This window comes from Callorhinchus milii, unplaced genomic scaffold (genome assembly GCF_018977255.1).
Source record: "Callorhinchus milii isolate IMCB2004 unplaced genomic scaffold, IMCB_Cmil_1.0 Scaffold43, whole genome shotgun sequence".
Taxonomy (NCBI): Eukaryota; Metazoa; Chordata; class Chondrichthyes; order Chimaeriformes; family Callorhinchidae; genus Callorhinchus; species Callorhinchus milii.
Genome location: NW_024704784.1, coordinates 61,402 through 80,961, shown reverse-complemented (window position 1 = coordinate 80,961; position 19,560 = coordinate 61,402). Strand labels below are relative to the sequence as shown.

Genomic DNA, 19,560 nt, shown 5'->3' with positions numbered 1-19,560 from the left:
GCATTTCACTTTATTAGCCTCTACGGCAAACTGACATTATAAAAGCTTCTCATTCATCCAGACTGCTGCCAAGGAATACATCTTGCATCACTTGAGCCACAAAACAAGGCGGTCACTGTAGCAGGATGGGGATTAAAGGAGGATCTTGGCATACTGTAATACACCATGACAATCACTGTGCATTTGTAATTGTTTCCCCTCAAGATTGTACAGAGTGGGGGATATTACCTCCCAAACACTTACAAAGCCCATAGCAGCAGTCATCAATAATAAAATCTTCATTTCATAGAACCATAGGGAGTAGGCCATTCAGCCACTCGAGCCTGTTCTGCCATTCTATGAGATAATGGCTGATCTAGACCTCAACAAACAAACAAAACCTCAAGTCCAATTACCCGCCCTTGCCCAATATCCCTTAATATCCTGACCAAACAAATATTTGCAGGACAATCCATGGAATCAATTGAAACAATCCACTCCTATATATTGAGTACAATAGCAAGAACAAGTCTTCTTGTAAAACGTGAGGGCAAGAGCCTGGGGCATTAAGTAATTGGTCACACTTCTACTTTTCATTCATACTGCAAGATATATGCTTTACTCTCATATGCATAAACAAATGTCTTGTTCAGACATTCAGTCCCTATGTACCTTTATTACGATTAGGAGAGCGAGGTCAATGCTGCGAATTTCAGAGAGAGAACAGAATAGGCACCCTGAGATCCAGAGTTTCAGAATTTATACCTGCTTTTAGCAGTTGGTTGTCCAAGTTGGAAGTAATCAATTCTTCCAATCACTGTTCCCCATATCAAAAGTGCTCATATTGACGACAACTATCACTGAATTTCCAGTTATGTCCCCGATATTCCTGTGTCTATTATGAATGTTTTATACCCACCAGCAGTAGATGAGCTTTCAGCCATTCTGCCCCTGCAACTCCATACCAGAGTTCTTCCGCTTTCCCTCTCCTGCCCCAGCTTCACAACCATCATTTTGTCTGTGCACTTTTGGTCACTTTTCCTTTTCACAGTACTCCCTCAGCTCTCCTCCCAGGTTGAGCTCCCAGTCAGCTGTGTGAAGCTCTCCTGACGTAAAAGCTGCTATATAAATGTAATACTTTTATTTTATCCCAAACTCGTCCAATTCTGTCTCCAACAAAGCCAATTCTGATACAGGCATTGCTTAAATTCAGGTTGATCTCAATAAAAAAAACTCACCACACATGCATAAATATACCCGACAAGCTGTCTTGCTTGTAAACTCATTGCTAGCTTGTTGTTCTGTCCTGCTAAATTTAAGGACCATCTTTTTGATTTATGGAAACTATAACTGTTGTGTCAAATTGGCAGAACAATGTGGTAATGAACCAGATTATAGCATTGTCAAATGATTTATAAATATATTCTGTAATCAATAATTCACTTTCCAAAAGCATTTAGAAACTGTTGCACATGTGCATGAGTCACTGTTGGCAGTGACTGTGCTCCACATAACTCGATAGACTTTTAGCACATATTATATAACAGATTTTGTTTATTTATTGACTTGCGAAGTTCTTTGTTGCACCAACATATAAAGTGTAGCAATATAAAGTCATTTGCAGTCGTCGACAGGGCTACTCTGTATGACTTGCACCACCTGGTAGAAACATCTCAGCATTGGAATGCAGCAATAAATAATGGAAAGTGGACCAAAACTCAAAAGTTATTATGAGCAACAGTAACCTACAAAAGATTAAACCATAGTCAGAGGACCAGGATCCTATTCAAAACACATTTATATTCCCTCTCCCCATTCATTTTTCTTAAAATAAAGCATCTTGTGTCCATCCTATGGCACAGATCTAGTTTATCCTAATAACACACTTTATTGTGCAATTAGTTTCTACAAAACAGACATTGTATGATTCTTGCTGAAGAAAAATTGCAGTCTTTTGCCAAAATATCTAAGATTAGTGTTTTGTGAAATACGATGCCAACTGTGTTGTTAACTAATGCCTGTTTGTCAACAGATGAAATAAAAGCGCTTTCCCCAATGCCTCAGCAAGTTTATCTGGTAAGTGAGTCATCAAGACCTGAAAATCACAGGCTCAATTCCCACTACTGGTTCATTTCAGTCAGCGTGGGATGTGAAGTGCTACAACTGGTCTCATCGTCACACAATCAGCAATGGAAAATCAACCAGGGGTCCTGCTACTGATCGATATCCAACAATGTATGATAAATCGTAGCACAGTGGTTAGCATGCTCACCTGGCAAGCGAGAGGACCTAGGTTCGATTCCTGGGCAGAGCGAAACCTTACGCAAATTTCATTACTCCACACACCTCTGTTTACCTGACAGTAAGTAGAAACTCAGTTGTTAGTCGATTGGCGGATCGCTTTCTGGGGTAAATATCACTCAAACAAAAAATTGGTCACTCAATCCACAATTGTTTGTGGGACACTCCTGTGCGTGTTTCACCCACAAAATATACAGTCAATTCACTTTACAATGTATTTTGTGAAGCGCTTTGAGACATCGCAATGACATTATAAGGCACTATCATTATTGTTGTTATTATTATTATTATGAAGGTGCCTATATGTGAATGCAAGGCAACGCCAGAACTCGGCTTAACTGCAACACCCTATCCCAGCAAACAGCCTGGCAACTTTCATCAACAATGCTCATACATGAATAACAGTCACTTAGAAGAGGTACCAAAGAACCTCAGTAGAAAACAAATTAGTAAAATAAAGAATTATAAATTAGGAAATATTAGGGTGAAAATTACAATGTTCTTTAACTGATTTAGTGTGATTTTCTCATACGTTATCATCTTAACTCAGATTATTATCACATCAAATTTATTAAGAGAGATCGCAAATTTTCACTCAAAATGTATCAAAATCTTACCTCCAATTCTTTTCCTACTGTTGCAATGCTACATTTCTATGTGAAGATGTCATGTAACACAGGGATTTGAATTACACTGGATTTGTGTTATGGGATTTGTAGCATTTCCAGGAGTGTTCTTGAAATTACAGAGGATACATGTGGGCTTGGTGGCTGACCGAAACATAACCGAACAAAGGATGTTGAGTACATAAACCGCGAGCCGAAAGCTTACAGCGCAAATTGATGAGTATTTAATCTTGTTCAAATTATTCTTAAGGGTCAAGACAACATAATAGCTTTATTCTGTAGGGGCTTACTCTTGCAGACAACTGTTGTGTGCTCCATAACACACAATTTCTGTACTATGATGTGGGGAATGTGGTATTTGGTGAATTCACTGCAAAGCCTGGTTGGCTTCTATGAATAGTGTGACCATTGGCCAAAGATTTTATTTCATCTTCTATTATAATAATAACTTTCAAGAACCAGATGCACTTATGTGGCTAGGACAACAACTTGCATTTATACAGCATCCTTCACTCGGGGTAGTGCCTCGGAGATCTTATGCACCACGTGACTTTAAGAGTCAAATGATAATAAAAATAATAATAATCCTTAAATTTGATATAGCGCCTTATTGCATCATTGAGAATGAACTGTAAAGTGATTTGACTGTATATTTTGTGCCAATTGCACACAGCAATGTCCTACTAACAGTCGTGGATTGAGTGGCCAAACTATTATTTGTTTTGGAGCAATTATTACCCCCGGAAAGTGATCCGCTAATCTACTAACAACCGGGTTCCTACTTACTGCTCGGTAAACAGAGGCGTGTGGAAGGAAACTTGCCTCAGGTTTCGCTCTGACTGAGAATCGAACCTGGGTCCTCACACTTACGAGGATAGTGTTCTAACGAATACGCAATAGAACTCCACAAATAATCCATCAAAAACAAACTATTGATAATTACAGATGCAGCACAAATATTATTGTTTCTGTTACATTTCTTAAACATAGTTTCACTCCAGCAGTGAGCTGTTCCACACCACCAAGGAATAAGGATCACCTCTCCAACGGTAAGCCTTATTCAGTGGTGTTGTGCTCCTCCATTTCTGAAGGATCTGTGGGTAAACACACCACTGAGCCATGCAGATTGAAAGGTTGCGAGTTAAAATCCCGATCTGTGCTGAGCTAGTCACTTTCAGCCAGGCTGATAGCTGGGTGTTATACCTGACATTACAACCCCGGGTTAGGGACAGGGGGAGAAAATAGACTCGTTTTTCTACGTAGCTCATTGAGTGGCCACAGGTTCAAGCTTGGCTATGTGGGTCCCATATTGTAATAGTTGGCTAACCTCAACAACAGCAAAAACAACAACTTACATTTATATAGCGCCGTTAGCGCAGGGTAGCTTCCCGGAGCGCTTCACAGTGGCGGAGTCTGACAACAAGCCAAGCAGAGAGGGAGGGGGGAGGTGACCGTAAGTAAGCATGATCAAAAAAGAAAGTCTTTAGGCGGGATTTGTGGGTGGGGAGCAGAGGGGGCATGATGGAGGGATCGAGGGAGAGTTCCAGAGTTTCGGGGCATAGTGGCTGAAGGCACGGCCACCGATGGAGGAGCGGAGGGCACAAGGGACAATTAGGAGTTCGGAGTCAGCCGTGCGGAGGCAACGGGTGGTCGAGTGGGGGTTAAGCAGCTCGGATAGGTAGGGAGGTGTGAGGGAATTAAGTGATTTGAAAAGGAGTCAGAAGATGTTGAAGTTGATCCATGTGGCTATCCATGTGATAGCCAGTGGAGTCTGGCTGGGGCTGATGGACAGGGGTAGGGAGTTTTGTGAGAGTGAGTATCCGGGCGGCAGAGTTCCAATTAATTGGATTTTGTGTATGGTGGAGCTGGGGAGACCAGCGTGGAGGGCATTGGAATAGTCCAGCTGGGAATTGACGAAAGCGTGGATGAAGGTTAAACCTCACTGTTAAATCTCACAAATGAACAATGGTCACTTCATAGAATCATAGAATTATACAGCACAGAAGGAGGCTATTCGGCCCATTTGGGTGAGATACTGGAGAAAAACTGAGGAGCTGTACTGCAGTGAAAGGAAACTGAGTCAAATATCTTCAGAAGAAAAAGCTGTATGATGAGAGGTAGGGGTAGCAAATTGGAATTTCTTCCTGACATTAAAGAAGGAGATTTTGGTCAGCTCAGTGTCTGATACATCCAGAAACCCATTGCCATGCTTAAGTTATCCAAACCCAACTCAAAGTTCCAAATATGCATGCGACCAATGCATAGGAATTTCTGTCTGGAATGGAATCTGCAGTCTCCCCAGAGGGTTGCACCCTCCTAACCTGAATTCAGAAAGTATTAGCTGCAGGTTAATGATCGACAACTCTTCGGACCCCAGTGTGTGAGCTGGAATACTGATTGGAGTTTAATGACCGAAAACCCCATTGCTTGTCAATGAGAGAACTGTCTGTTTGGTTTTGGCTTGTAGGGTTAACAGGAGTCAAATAGGAAGAATCCCTGATGTCAGTGATTAGTCTGCCTCCCCACATCTTACTGATGAGCCAGGCTGGTCGATCAGCCTCAAGGATAAGGCGCTATGAAGAGAAGGATCGATATCGAACTACAGAAAATACCTACGACACCCAACTAATGACATAATTCCACCACAAGGATGTCTCAATAGTAGTTAGCTTCTGCTTTCTTCAATTCAACCCCAAACTGCAAATGTTACATAAGATTATATGCAAGTTTCCTGATGGTTGAATCTCTGATGAGGAACCTTATAATCATCTTTGAAACGTCAGTTTCAATCCCCTCAATCACTGAACTGATGAGAAAGCAGAAGCCTAGCCTGGCTTGCCTAGAATTATATCATTAATCCTTCTGGGATTCTCTGAAATATAAATCACATTGTTTGGTGATTTCTAATACTATACCGGCTTCTGAGGGCTAGGAAATAGATGGTATCCGATATTGTCTACATCTTGCATCCTTCTCCTGGGTTCATGACGCTTTCATATCTTTCTCAAATACCCACAACCTCATCTTTGGAAATACATGCAATTCCTAGATTCATCCTATCAAGTCGTGTGCTTCACATCACTTAAAAAAATCCCTAATATTTAGGTGTAATATCTATGTTGTTGTCAGTGTTTATTTTAGACAAGTGCTCTACTGGGTCCCACAAATACTCAGTTGGAGGTTAAGGAATCTACTAGTTTTCCCTCGCTAAAAGAATATAGTTTCCATATTTAAGTGATTTTTCTCCATTATATGGGATTTTTAAATTTCAGTTTCCATACATATCCTGTATCTAGTTCTTAAAAGAACTTACTGAAGCCCAACTTCAAAAATAAGAATGTGTTTACCAATTTTCTAAATTCTGGTCACTCTGAAATGCTACATCAACAAATGTAGTTTCGGGTGGAATTTCTCCCCCATTGTTTCTAAGTCAACTGATGTGAAAAACAAATCCTCTGAAAACTCTGAACTATATTCAATATTAATCCAAGTCTAAGTAATGATTACCACCATATTTCACACCCCTATTCATGAAAAATGATACACTTCACGTTACACTGAAGAAAGCTGAGGGGAGCACAATGCAATTGAACAGAGTGAATGCAGATGTTGCATGGCACAAGGTCAGGCACTGTAGCTCTATATTTCTCACTCTCTTGAAAATCTTGGGACAACATCTGCATTCAACCCATCCTACATCAATGACTCAAATTTCTCATTTAACAGGGATTATATTCTTCTACAAATTAGGAGCAATTTGTGGAAATTTAAACATGCGTGCTGCAGCACCAAGAGCAAGACCTTGACACCAAGTTATTCTTAAAGATTATGTGAGGCAATGTGTTAAGCACATTATTTATTTTAGAACTAAGTAGATGGGAAAATGTCTCCTCTTGCTGTCTCTGGGTAAAAAGTTCCTAGGTGAAATGAGTTTGTTCAGTCTCAAACCCACTTCCTAGTGGCTGTAAATTAACAAGATAAAACTTCCCACATTTGACACACAGTCTTGGCAATTTCACTCAAAGAGGCCACAAAGATGACTTAGGAAGTTTTTAAGAAATATATTCATGGAGGGGAGTGGGGTGGTGGGGGGGATCGTTACATTGTTGAGATTGCAATTAAGGTAATGGATGAACTTTGCACTGCATCTGACCACGATACACGTTATGCTTCTGGTTGCTGACATAAACCAAATGCTGCTGAACTTTGTATGAAGAGCTGAAATACTTTAGTTATGTTGGTTGAGTAACTGAAGGTCTGGCTCCAAACCCCAGTGTGCCATTTCCATCCTTTTGAAGGAATTTAAAACCCTGAACACAGATTCGAGCTCAGAAGGGTGAAGGTGAACATGCATTTATATTGCAGCCTTTGTGTAGGATAAGGTCTCAGAGTTTCATAATGATGGGTTCAGAGGCTGCCCAAGGGAGGAAGATAGTGGGAGGGTTAAGTGACCACAGTAACAATTGAAGAGGTAGGTGTTGCTCCCCCTTACCTCTGTGACCTCCTAACCCCCTACCACCTTGCTCCCTCCCTCCGCTCAGCGGGCTCTGGCTTGCTTCAGGTCCCCCGCTTCGTTCGCCCCACTATTGGCAGGCAGGTCTTCTTCAGCCACTCTGCCCCCACCCTCTGAAAATTCATCCCGCAGTCCCTCCGCCTCGCCCCCTTAATTGCCTCCTTCAAGATCCATCACAAGACCCCCGCCTCTTCGACCGTGCTTTCGATCATCCTGTTTTCTCCCTTGCCCTCCACCCTCTCCAGTTCCGACCCCCACCTCAGGTCCAAAATTCTGCCTGTCCAGCACCTTGGCCGTCCTCCCGACATGAAAGGCGCTGTACAAATGTAACTTTGTTATTGCTGATGTTCAGGTAGGATTAAAAGATAGATTGAGAGAGTGTAAGATGGAAGGGTAGAGCAAGGCATTTCCAAAGGTTAGCAGTGTGGTGACAAATTACTCACAGAGAGTGGTGAATATGTAGAACAAATTAACCAGGAGGTAGATTGTGTCAGCAAACTCGAGAGGGAATTAGATAGTTATTTGGTGAATAATTCAATTCAGGGGCATGAGAGACATAGTAGTGTAGGATTATTTATTATTTTTAAACTTTATTTAATTATTTACTTAGGGACCTTCCAGATGGACTACAATCATCTTTTCCGGTCCTGAACATTCCTATGTTTCGATGTAAGGTTCTGAATGGGAATGTTTTCTGGCACAGATAACCCTCAAAGGGATGGAATAATTGATAGTTTTCAAAATTTAGTTCTCTAAATCATTAACTATGAATAACTTCACATACTGGATGCACTCTACATGTTACCAATGCATCCAGTTTGCTCATGGGAAAGATTGGAAGCACAATAAAATCTTTCAAAGGGACATTAAAGGTCCCTTTAATTGCAAGCTGTACTTCCAATATAAACGACAGTAGTCTTCCATAAGTAGGTACTATCAAAAGTACCTCTGAAGAAAGGTTTCCTAACAACATGAAGAGACATTTTATTTGTTCTTTCCTCCCTCTATCCTAAGAACCCCCAGTGGTGAATTGGCTGCTCAACCAACTGAGACACTTCAGTTTTTCATATAAAGGTCAGCAGCATTTAGTTGATGTCACACTAAGGAGTACCACAGAGTATTCTCACAGGGAACGCATTTTGAACAATAAATGGGAGCCATCCAAGCCAGCAAAATTGAGCATTGTGTAATGCTGCACACAAGGAGAAAAAGTTTCTTTGAGAAGACAAAAGTAGAGTAAAAATAGGAAACATTTCATATATGTTAATATGTTTTAACTTAATGAGCTGGGGAAAACTTTACATTTTAAATACAATCCCTTACGCAAATTTTCCCCTTGAACCACCAGGCAGGAAATCATAGAAAATCCATTCTTGACACTTCAAGATTTAAGTACATTATTTTGCTCGCTTTTTTTTAATAGCACCACAGGTTACTAAGGTCAAACAGAATATAACATGGAAGGGAAAAATAAATCTCACACATCAACCTTAGAACATCATTTAGTTAAGATTTTAAACTGAAACAAATAAGCAGAACAATGCAGGTTCAAACACTGTTTGAAACACTGATAAACCATCTGTTAATTGAGAAAAAAATAAACTCAATTTTGCAGTTAAACTTTCTGTGAAATGGATTTGTTTTGGCTAGCTTTTTCCATTCATCAATCTGACTCAGCAAATGGTTTCTGCTAAATGTCTTCATGTGTTACTTCTCCCAATTCACAACATCAGCACAATGGACATACTTCGCCAACTTAATGGATCTAGATTTTCAATATTTTAAAAAGGACCATATAAGTCTCTTATACAGTAGCGTGTTCTGCAGTACTGTGTACAGTTCTGCTCATCAGCAAACCAACCAGGTCCAAGAGATAGAATAGAGAAAAAAAGTGATACTGATCTTGATTGCTAGAAATATAATAATAATCCTTGCATTTGATATAGCGCTTTTCACGTCTTCTTGACATCTCAAAGCGCTTCACAGAATAGACTGTAAAGTGAATTGACCATATATTTGTGGGCGAACGCGGCAGCCAATTGCGCACCAGAGTTTCAGCAGCGTGAGGGGTGAGGTAGTGCCGTAGTCTGGCGATGCTCCGGAGGTGATGGAAGGCGGTGCCAGTTGTGGCGCGGATATGAGGAAGAAAGGACAGCTCAGGGTCCGAGGTTCCTGACCGGCTTTGAGAGGTGGAGAGTGCAGCCTTGGATGCTGATGCTGTCAGCGCCTGAGGTGCGGAGGCGCTGACGTGAGCCAATCAGGAGGGCCTCAGTTTTACGCACGTTGAGCTGAAAAAAGTTGTCTCTCGTCCAGGACTCGATGTCGGACAGGCAGGCTGTCAGGACATCGGTGGTCGTGGAGTTGAGGGTAGAGGAGGAAAGGTAGAGTTGGGTGTCATCCACATACACGTGGAAGTTAACCCCATGTCTGCGGATGATGTCACCAAGGGGGAGCATATAGAGGGTGAAGAGGAGGGGACCGAGGACAGAGCCCTGAGGGACACCGCATGAGACAGTGCGGGGGGTGGAGGAAAAGCCGTTTGTGGAAACAAAGTGAATACGGTGGGAGAGGTACGACCTAAACCACTCAAGGACAGGATCTTGAAGGTTGAGGTGGGAGGACAAGCGGTGGAGGAGGATAGCATGGTCGACCGTATCGAATGCTGCCGATAGGTCAAGGTCGAAGTGACCAATTTAGTATGTTTTTTTAAGGAATTATTACCCCTGGAAAAGTGATGCGCCAATCGACTAACGGGTTCCTACTTACTGCTAGGTAAACCGAGGCGTGTGGAGTTAAGGAAACTTGCCCAACATTGAGCCCTGCCGGGAAGTGAACCTAGGTCTCTTGCTTGCGAGCGAGTGCTCTAACCACAATGACGCAACATTTGCCTACCAACTAGCTGCAATGAATCGCGGGAAATGTAGTCTTGATCCATCACTGCATGTGCAGAAGAACTTCATTTCCCGCAATTCAATGCGATTCTAATGCTTACCGGTACATGTGGCGATGGATCAAGACGCAAATGAAACCGCTTGGGCACTTACCAGTTGCAGTGATAAGTTCCGCATGCACACTTACTGTCTGCATTGAATTATACATGCGCAGTGTAGATTATTGATTAAATCAGATTTTATACGATTTATACACGTTTGCCTATAACTCAGACTTCATCTGAGTCATACTAAATGTTATGGTCCACTGAGTATAGAGCATAGAGTATAAAATTAAAGCATCAATGCTACATTTGTACAAATCATTGGTTAGGCCACAATTGGAGTTTTGGGCACCTCACTTTAAGAGAGATGTTAAGGCCTTGGAGAGTGTGCTGACGAGATTGACAAGGATGATAACAGGGATGATCAGATTTAGTTATGAAGAGAGACTGGATAAGTTGGATCTATTTTCCATTGGTGAGAGGGAAATTGATGGAAGTGTACAATATTACAAGGGGGGTTGACAGGGGAAATTGATAAAGGATTTAGTGGCTAGGGGCTAAAGTTATGAGACAGTCACAGAAGACTGAAAGGAGAACTTAAGTGATTTTTTTTCAATCAGAGAGTTGTTAGGATGTACGTAGAGTCCATTGTGGGTTTCAGGGAGAAGTTAAACAGGTGTATGATAGATAGGTATATAATTGTGGTCCTGTGGCTCAGTGGTTAACACACTCACCTCACAAGCCAGAGACCTGGGTTTGATTCTCAGCAATGCAAAACCTTGAGCAAATTTCCTTGCTCCACACACCTGAAACCACACACCTGAAACTACACAGAAACTCGAGGCTTTTTCAATCCCTCAAAACACAATAATAATTTGGTCATTCAATCCACAACCGTCTGCGCGCACTCGGCTGCCGTGTTTCGCCCACAATTATACAGTCAATTCCCTCGAGAGTATGTTCTCTGAAACATCTCGAAGACGTGAAAAGCGCGACATCAAATGCAAGGATTATTACTGTTATTATCATGACAAGAACAGGCGTATGATGGGACAGGTCTATGAAGGAGATAAGTGTAGGTATATTAAAGACAGAGGCTTGAGGAGGGGTGTGATGGATAAGACGGAGGCAATGGGATTGACTCAACACTCCGCTCTGATGGGTCTACTCCTGTGCTGTAAACGTGCAACCGGTCAACAACGAATTACGCCTTTCGCAGCGGGAGGCTGTCCCGAGGCACTGGAGAGTCAAGGATTTGCATCCGAGCTGGGGGTCAGGAGCAGGAGGGCGGGGAGGAGGGCGGGGAGAGACCCGCCAAAGGATGTCAGGATAATTATCATTGCACGGCCCAGAGAGGCAACAGCGGGGACCTGGGGGTGGGTGGGGGAGGGGGGGCAGGCAGGTGAATTGGGGGACGGTTGCAGGAAGTGGTGGGCGGCAAAAGGACTTCGAACGGTAAAATACACCTTTTTTTAAAAAAAAAGCAAGAGCTGAAGGCTGCGAGCGCTGGGGAGGACGCCACCCGCACAGAGCTCCGGATAAGCGGGACTCACACGGTCTGAGTCAACGCAGCGGTCTGGTCCCCCTTTGCCGACTCCTTCTCCACGGCGGCGGCGGCGGTCAGCTGAGCCGAGATGCACTCTCGGACATGTAGTCTCTAACGAGCTGGACGCCTCCGGCTGCAGGTTACTGGGTGACTACAACCCCCACAATCCCCCGCGCGGGGGAAGAGAAAGCGCCGCCGCCGCGCCTGACGGTCGAGGTCAATTAAAAGCTTGATTTAAAGTGAGGGACGCGCCGCCGAAGAAACCCGTCATTATTATTATTATTTGTTTTTAAATGTTTGAAACAAATCGTTCGATGGAAAATGTTGTGAAACCGATGCCCCGCTCGATTCGAAACGGGGCCTAAGGTGAACGATGAGGTTCGCATGACAGGCGGGCGTGAGGCAGTTGCAAGGCCGTTACGCTCGAGCGTGTGAAGGCCCCCCCCCCCCCCCCCCCGCGAGAGCGGACGGTTGACGGTCGCGAGTCGGTGTCTGAGTTTAAATGTGAGTAAAAGCCTCGCCTTCCTCCCAGAGTAACCGCAGCCACAAGGCACCGCTCCTCCACCCCCACCCGCTGCCTTCAGGTTATTATTATTGTTATTATTATTATTTTATATTCCTTGTATTTTTTTTTTTGGGGGGGGGGGGGGAAATGGAGGTACAGGTCCGCAGGGTTACAGCGCCACGCGTTGTGCAATGCTGTGGCTCGATATTAAACAGTAATGATAATGATAATAATAATAATAATAATAATAATCCTTGCATTTGGTGCAGCGTCTCATCGCCTCTTCGAGACGTCTCAAAGCGCTTCGCAGAAACATGCCGTCAAGCGAACTGACCGCCTGTTTCGTGGGCGGAACGCAGCAGCCGATTGGTAGGCGCAGCCGTGTCCCGCTTGCGGTCGTGGATGGAGTGACCAGATTATTATTATTATCATTATTATTATTTTTTTGGGTGGGGAGGGGAGGAATCATTACCCCCGGAAAAGCAATCCACCAATCGTCTCGACGACCGGGTTCCTGCTTACTGCGGGTGACCGGGGGGGGTCGTGTGGAGTAAGGAAACTTGCCCGTTGCTTCGCCCTGAGGTGGGAATCGAACCTAAGTCTCTCTCCCTTGCGAGGCGAGTGCTCGAACCGCTGAGCTACAGGGCTTACATTTCTAGCTCAAAGTCGGCCAAACGCTGTCCAATATCGTGCATGGCGGTGGGGGCGGTGGTGGTGGTGGGGGGGGGGGGGGGGTGGTTGGGTAGTAGCAGAGTAGGCTCGGTGCCTTTTTAATTAAACCGTGTAAGGGGCGGGGGAAATCTCCAACGTTAGGCACCCGCCCAAAAGCCCTTTATTTTAGACACTCGCCCAAAAAGTGCCAACCAAAACCAGCCCCAATTTGGACGTGGAGGAAGCCGCCCTGCCCGACATTGGCTGTGAATGAGCTGAGGGAAGTGCGTGGGTGATTCAGCTCCAAAGTGCAACTCAGCTCAGCTGTCAGGAGCTGACAGCTGACATGTTACTGCCCCCCCCATACATCAGTTGTTTTTCAGCCTGGCTCAGTGACGGCCAACGTTGGCCAAACCTGTCCAATGGCTGTGACTGAGCCGAGGGAAGCGCATGGGTGGTTCAGCTCCAAAGTGCAACTCAGCTCAGCTGTCAGGAGCTGACAGCTGACATGTTACTGCCCCCCCCCCATACATCAGTTGTTTTTCAGCCTGGCTCAGTGACGGCCAACGTTGGCCAAACCTGTCCAATGGCTGTGACTGAGCCGAGGGAAGCGCATGGGTGGTTCAGCTCCAAAGTGCAGCTCAGCTGTCAGGAGGTGACCCTGACAGCTGACATGTTACTGCCCACCTACCCCCCCCCCCCCCGTACTTCAGTTGTGTGTCAGCCTGGCTCAGTGGTAACTTTTGCCCGATTTTATCTGAGGCAAAACTGGCCAGGACACGGGGAGAAATTTGCTTCACTTTTTGAATAGTGGCATGGGATATTTAACATCAACTCCAATAGGCACTGACTCATCACATCAACCGTCCGCTCCCTGGAGGGCCTTTTACCTGCTGGAGCGCAATCGCCTTGCGTCCGCCTGGACTTGGAATTACATAGTCTAAGATGACGCTCCAATGCAGTGCTGCTGGGGGTGTGTGCATTGTCGGAGGTGCTGTCCTTCAGATGAGACGTTAAACCGAGGTTCCTATCTACCTGTTCAGGTGGATGTTAAAGATCCTATGGCCCTATTCGAAAAGATAAGGGAGTTTCACCTGGTGTACCATCCATCGTACCCTCGGATACAATTGTCACTCACTTCATGGCTTTTGGTGGTGTTTGCTATGTGCACAATTGGCTGTGCATTCGTCTACAAAACAACCAATCACTTCACTTTATGGTAAATCCAGTGCAGTGGGTGAACCCAGCAGCCAATTTTGTGAATAGCCACAAACAGCCATGAAGTGAAAGACCCAATTTTATCTTTGGCATTAATGGGCATATTGGGAGAAACTCCCTCTCTTTCCGAATGGTGCCATCGAATTTTTTAACGCACCTGAACAGATAGGCTATTATTACAAAGTGCCAGTGGGAGACGTGAGGGCCCACAATCTTCTGACTCACCAACCGAACTAGGCTGATGCCTGTTTGATTATAGAAGAAAGAAGGTTGAAATAGCTGATACTGTATCTGCCTTTTTTATGCCAAATAATCGATCTTGGTTGATGCAAGGTTAATTAGTTAAACTTTTGGAATTTACATTTTCACGCTGTTAGTTTTATTTTGTTATTTTCAGTTTAATTTAGAACAAGACTCCTTTTTAATGTGCTCTGATGTGTGCAGGCAAGAATTTGGTTTCAGATAACATGGGCATGCTGTTGCCTAAGTATAGACTTGCACATATGTTTCCTGAAAATAACACATCACCTCATTTTAAAACTTAGAGAAGAATAATGCACTCTTGTTTTCCAATTCCAAATATTTCCCAATAATAGAGGAGGTGCACTTTCTGATGAAATGGTGCATTTTGTTGCACGATACCTGATTGAGTCCCAGACATAACTCGTTTGAAGAGACCTATATAAATGCAAGTAGTTGTTGTTGTGCAGTAAAAGTGACAATGTAAGGTGTCAGCTTGGTCATGTTCTCACCCCTGAATCAGAAGGTTGTGGATTCAAGCCCATGTTGGGACTTTGAACTTAGTCTAGGCTAACACTTCAATGCATTGTTAGTTGTGCTGTTATTTGGATAAGACTTTAAACCAAGGTCCCTTCTGCTTGTTCAGGTAGATGTTAAAGATCCCATGATACTATTCAAAAAGTGAAGGGAGTTTCTCACAGTGTCCTGGACAAACAGATCCCAGATAAAATTGAGAACTTCCTCCCAATGTGAAAGGCGATATATACACAGGGTGACCAAAAAGTTGTGATACCATTACAATGTCTAATAAGTCTGAAAGAAATGATGATTGTTTAAAAAGATAATAGGGTATTTATCACAACTTTTTGGTCACCCTGAACAAGTGTAAATTGTATTGTATGTATTACTCCATATGGCATTTGATGCTGTGGAAGAATTAGATTGACTTTTTGTATTAATTTACAAAAGTAAAAGAATATCTGAATAATTTGATGAGATTTATGTTTGGATTCTTATTCAAAATAATAGTACCAAAAATGAAATGACCAATACCAATCCCATACTGAACCGATTCAGCAGCTGTACATGACAGCTCTTCTGTGACAGAGAATGGAGGAGGCATATTAAACAGCTGTTCAGACCTTTATGTACAATCGGTCCTGTTCATTTGTTAGTGTCACATATGTTTTTTCAATTTCCTGTGCCTTCACATATATAAACTTGAATTCTAACCCACAGAAAGGAGCTATACCAAAGTTTAAAGACTTTGACAAAATTCCAAAGCTCTTGTATGTGTTCCAAGATCTGAAATTCTATAGTTTATTTATAATATGGACAGAGATCAACAAAGAATCCAACAATCCAATATAAGTGATTTTCGTGCCTTGGGATGTCCTCCTGACGTGAAAGGTGTATTACAAATGTAATTTTGTTGTTGTTTATGCCATCTGGACTATTATCAGACACATTAATGAAAAGCAAGATTTTAGAGACAAATTGTCTCTTGCTCTGCTTGTCTTCAATGCGCAGTGCTCCAAAATACAATAGAACCCTATTAGAAAATCCTTCATCAAACGCAGGTTCATTGCAGGTTATGGACCCTGGCATTTACCAACCCAAAATTCCCAAATGTGTGTACTGTTGCCAGAAGCCAAAATGCCTGACTTCCAGTCATCAGGTGACCCAAAGCCACAGAACATCGCCATTTGAACTTCATGAGTACCGCTCAGTGTTTTGAACCGCTGTTGGAGCTGGTGATTTGAAGTTCTAGTGGGATTTTATAGACTCTTAACTATTATAATGGGGCTCTACATGTAGTTAAGAAATTAAACAGAATGTTGAGATGTATAGCAAAGGGGATAACTTCTAATTTGAGAGAAGTGATTTTAACATTATTTCTGGCCTTAATGAGACCACATCAAGTACCATTCTACATAATGGATGGAGTTTTGGGCTCCTTTTTTCCAAACAAAAATCAATTGTTGGAAGAATTGCAACAGAAATCTACTAGATTTCTACTAGATTCCTGAGCTATAAAGACAAATTGTTGCCTATTTTTCTCAACAGAAAAGACTAGGGAGATTTGATAGAGCTATTCAGAATTATAAAGGGTTTAGAAATTTGGATGCAGGTAAGTTTTTCTGCTATGTGGAAAACTGGAACAACTTCAAACTAAAGATAATAAAAGGTTATTCCACTTTAAGATGATGACAGGACATGTGGAACAGACATGTGGTCGAATGAGGAAACCTAACTTCGTAGCTTCTGAAAAAGTCTTCTGTAACATACCCTTGTTTAGTTTCGATTTAAGCTACGTGGAGTCCTGTAGCTTAGTGGTTAGAGCACTCGCCTTGCAAGCGAGAGGACCTGGGTTTGATTCCCAGGCAGGGCGAAATGTTGGGCAAGTTTCCTTACTCGACACACACATACACCTCTGTTTACCAAGGAACCTGATTGTTAATTGATTGGCAGATCACTTTTCCAGGGATAATAATCCCATAAAAAAATTGATCATTCAATCCATGACTGTTTGTGGAACACTGCTGTGTGAATTGGCTGCTGCGTTTGCTCACAAAATATACAGTCAATCCACTTTACAGTATATTCTGTAAAGTGTTTTGAGACATCTTGAAGATGTGATAAGTAAGGTGTAATATCAATTTCAATTATTTTTTTTTCAATTTTGAAATGGTGTAGACGGTTGTCCTTTTGCCTTAATGAATATTGATTGGAGCGAGCAGAGCAAACATCTCTGACCTAACGAAAATTTTATTCAGCTTTATTGTTTAGCTAGAAGCCTGCCACAAAAAAGGTAGATTGCAATAACAAGCATCAATATATTAAAATTTTATTGTGCCTTTCATAATGAGAGAGTGCATCAAAGCATTTACAAAGACAAGTTAAAGCCTGAGCTTTGTTCACAAATGGCTAAACAAAATTCAGAGGTAAAGGTGATGCATGGTACAGTGGAGTAGAATACAACCTAAAATAGTAATACAAACCATTAATTTTGATAGTAAAATATTTTTAAGTCATTTTCAGTGAGGTTCTTTTCCTGCTATGAGTATTCCAATAATATTAATGAGCTTAATAAAACTTACAGTTTGTGTGTTTGTATAATACTGTACTTTATTATGTTAGATCTGCAAAAATCAATTGTTAGATGCTCTGATGGCTTTCTACATATTATGAATCAAACTGAAGTTTATGGAATGGTTTCTGCCCTTCACTGAATATTATATTAGTTTTTTTGAATGAGTTACAAAAAAGTGGTAGAATTATAAAGTTATCACATTAGCTTGACGTTACAAGCTTGACGTTAATGTACAATCACATGTTCACAAACTCAGACTCCAGGTTACACTTTCCAATAGCGCCCTAAACCTCAAGAGTTTCCTCATCAGCTATCTGACAGACGTCTGCCTTCTGCCTGGTGGGAGAACATTTACAGGACAGCTTGCAACATGCCAGCCATCTTGATGTTCTTGAGGACCAAGTCCAATGCTGCGTACCAGGCTTACTCAGCACCAGCTACTTAATTCAGATCCTCATGAGGGGCCTTGGCAAATAGACTTGACCACTGCAAAGCCTCCAGTTTAGGCTGGAGCCCTCCTTTCCTGCAACTGCTTTCCATGTTTTCCAAAAATCCACTTCATTGTTTGATTCTGGACTTTGCAATTGTCCCAGAGGAAGTACCTCTGCTGCATCCTCAGGAGCTTGGATCCACAAAAGATACCTGGTTGGAATCTTGCTGTCCTTGAAGAGAGATGACAATGACGAAGTGCTCTTTGCCCCTTTTCATTGCAGCCCTTCAAAATAGTGGAGTCCTGTAGCTCAGTGGTTAGAGCACTTGCCTTGAAAGCGAGAGAGACCTGGATTCGATTCCCGGCAGAGCGAAATGTTGGGCAAGTTTCCTTACTTCACACGCCTCTGTTTACCTAGCAGTAAATAGGAATCCGGTTGTTAGTCGATTAGGGGATCGCTTTTCTGGGGATAATAATACTTAAAAAAACCCATTAATTTGGTCACTCAATCCACGACTGCTGTGTGCAATTGGCTACCTCGTTTTGCCCACAAACATACAGTCAATTCACTTTCAGTATTTTCTGTGAAGCACTTTGAGTCGTGTAAAAGACATGAAAAGCGCTATATCAAATGCAAGGATTATTATTTATTATTTTCATATTGCGCAGGCAAAACCAGTGTTGTTTGGAGTTGTCATTCTAATCAGCCAAAGAAAGTTGGTGTAACATTGATCTGCCACTAGATGACACTAATGCATAATTCTACATAATTCTACATTTGAAAGGACAACATGTTAACTAATACTGTTTACATACCTTGTGATAAGATCACTTTACAAAAAAAAATATTTTGACAAAATGCTTTGTAGTTTGTGGAGATTTTAATTGCCATGCCCAATTACAATGATTATTAGTAAACTACAAAGCCTTGCCAAAGTAGTTTGCAAGGTTAACAGGAGCTGAGTGGGAAGAATCCTTGCTCCCATTGACTGATCTGCTCCTCAAAGTCCTACCAATGAGCTAGACAGGTTGGAGTATAACCCCCAAATGGTACAGAATGAAAGTTAGCTCATGCAGAGAAAATTGCAGGAATTGTATTGATTGAGGGCCTGAAATCACTATTCATTGTGTTGTACCATTTTTCTGCATTTTTGGGGTCTGAAGCCTGGAGCTGAGCAGGTATATTCCAGTCTACTTCTAGGGTGAACGATAACTAACTGACAGTGTCGTAGAATTCCTAAGTATACCTCTTCTCTCGATTGGAGATCTGTGACTTCCTGCACAAAATGGCTTTATATCAATAAATGAACGGAATGAATCTCGCCACAATCTCTGAGCCCGAGCATCAGCTCTCTTGAGCATTTTCTTTTAACTTGTTCATTGTTTGTCACCTGTGTCAAAGAGTTTCAATCTTTTTTTTCCTCGCCTATTCCCAAAGCTTATTTTGAAATCCTGTGTTTGCCACATCCAACTGTGAAAGGTAATTGAAACATCTGAGTTGAGCCGATTTATGATTTTCATC

The 19,560-nt window shown here is 42.4% G+C and overlaps 2 protein-coding genes across 3 annotated transcripts in view; one reads left to right on the top strand and one right to left on the bottom strand.

Annotated features, from left to right (window-relative positions):
* Window positions 1-11,980, bottom strand: part of tbck (TBC1 domain containing kinase) — a 148,690-nt gene extending 136,710 nt beyond the window's left edge. The window contains exon 1 of the mRNA XM_042345361.1: window positions 11,908-11,980. The gene's annotated coding sequence lies outside the window, so the exon portion shown is untranslated. The remainder of the gene's footprint in view (window positions 1-11,907) is intronic.
* A 357-nt stretch (window positions 11,981-12,337) lies between these two features.
* aimp1a (aminoacyl tRNA synthetase complex interacting multifunctional protein 1a) overlaps window positions 12,338-19,560 on the top strand; it is a 33,618-nt gene continuing 26,395 nt past the window's right edge. The window contains exon 1 of one of the 2 annotated variants that reach the window (XM_007908835.2): window positions 12,338-12,404. In XM_007908835.2, the coding sequence (XP_007907026.1) occupies window positions 12,403-12,404 (2 nt within the window). In that variant the 5' untranslated portion in view covers window positions 12,338-12,402. Of the gene's footprint in view, window positions 12,405-12,435; window positions 12,485-19,560 lie in introns of those variants that run through there. The other variant, XM_042345362.1, reaches the window with a different exon arrangement.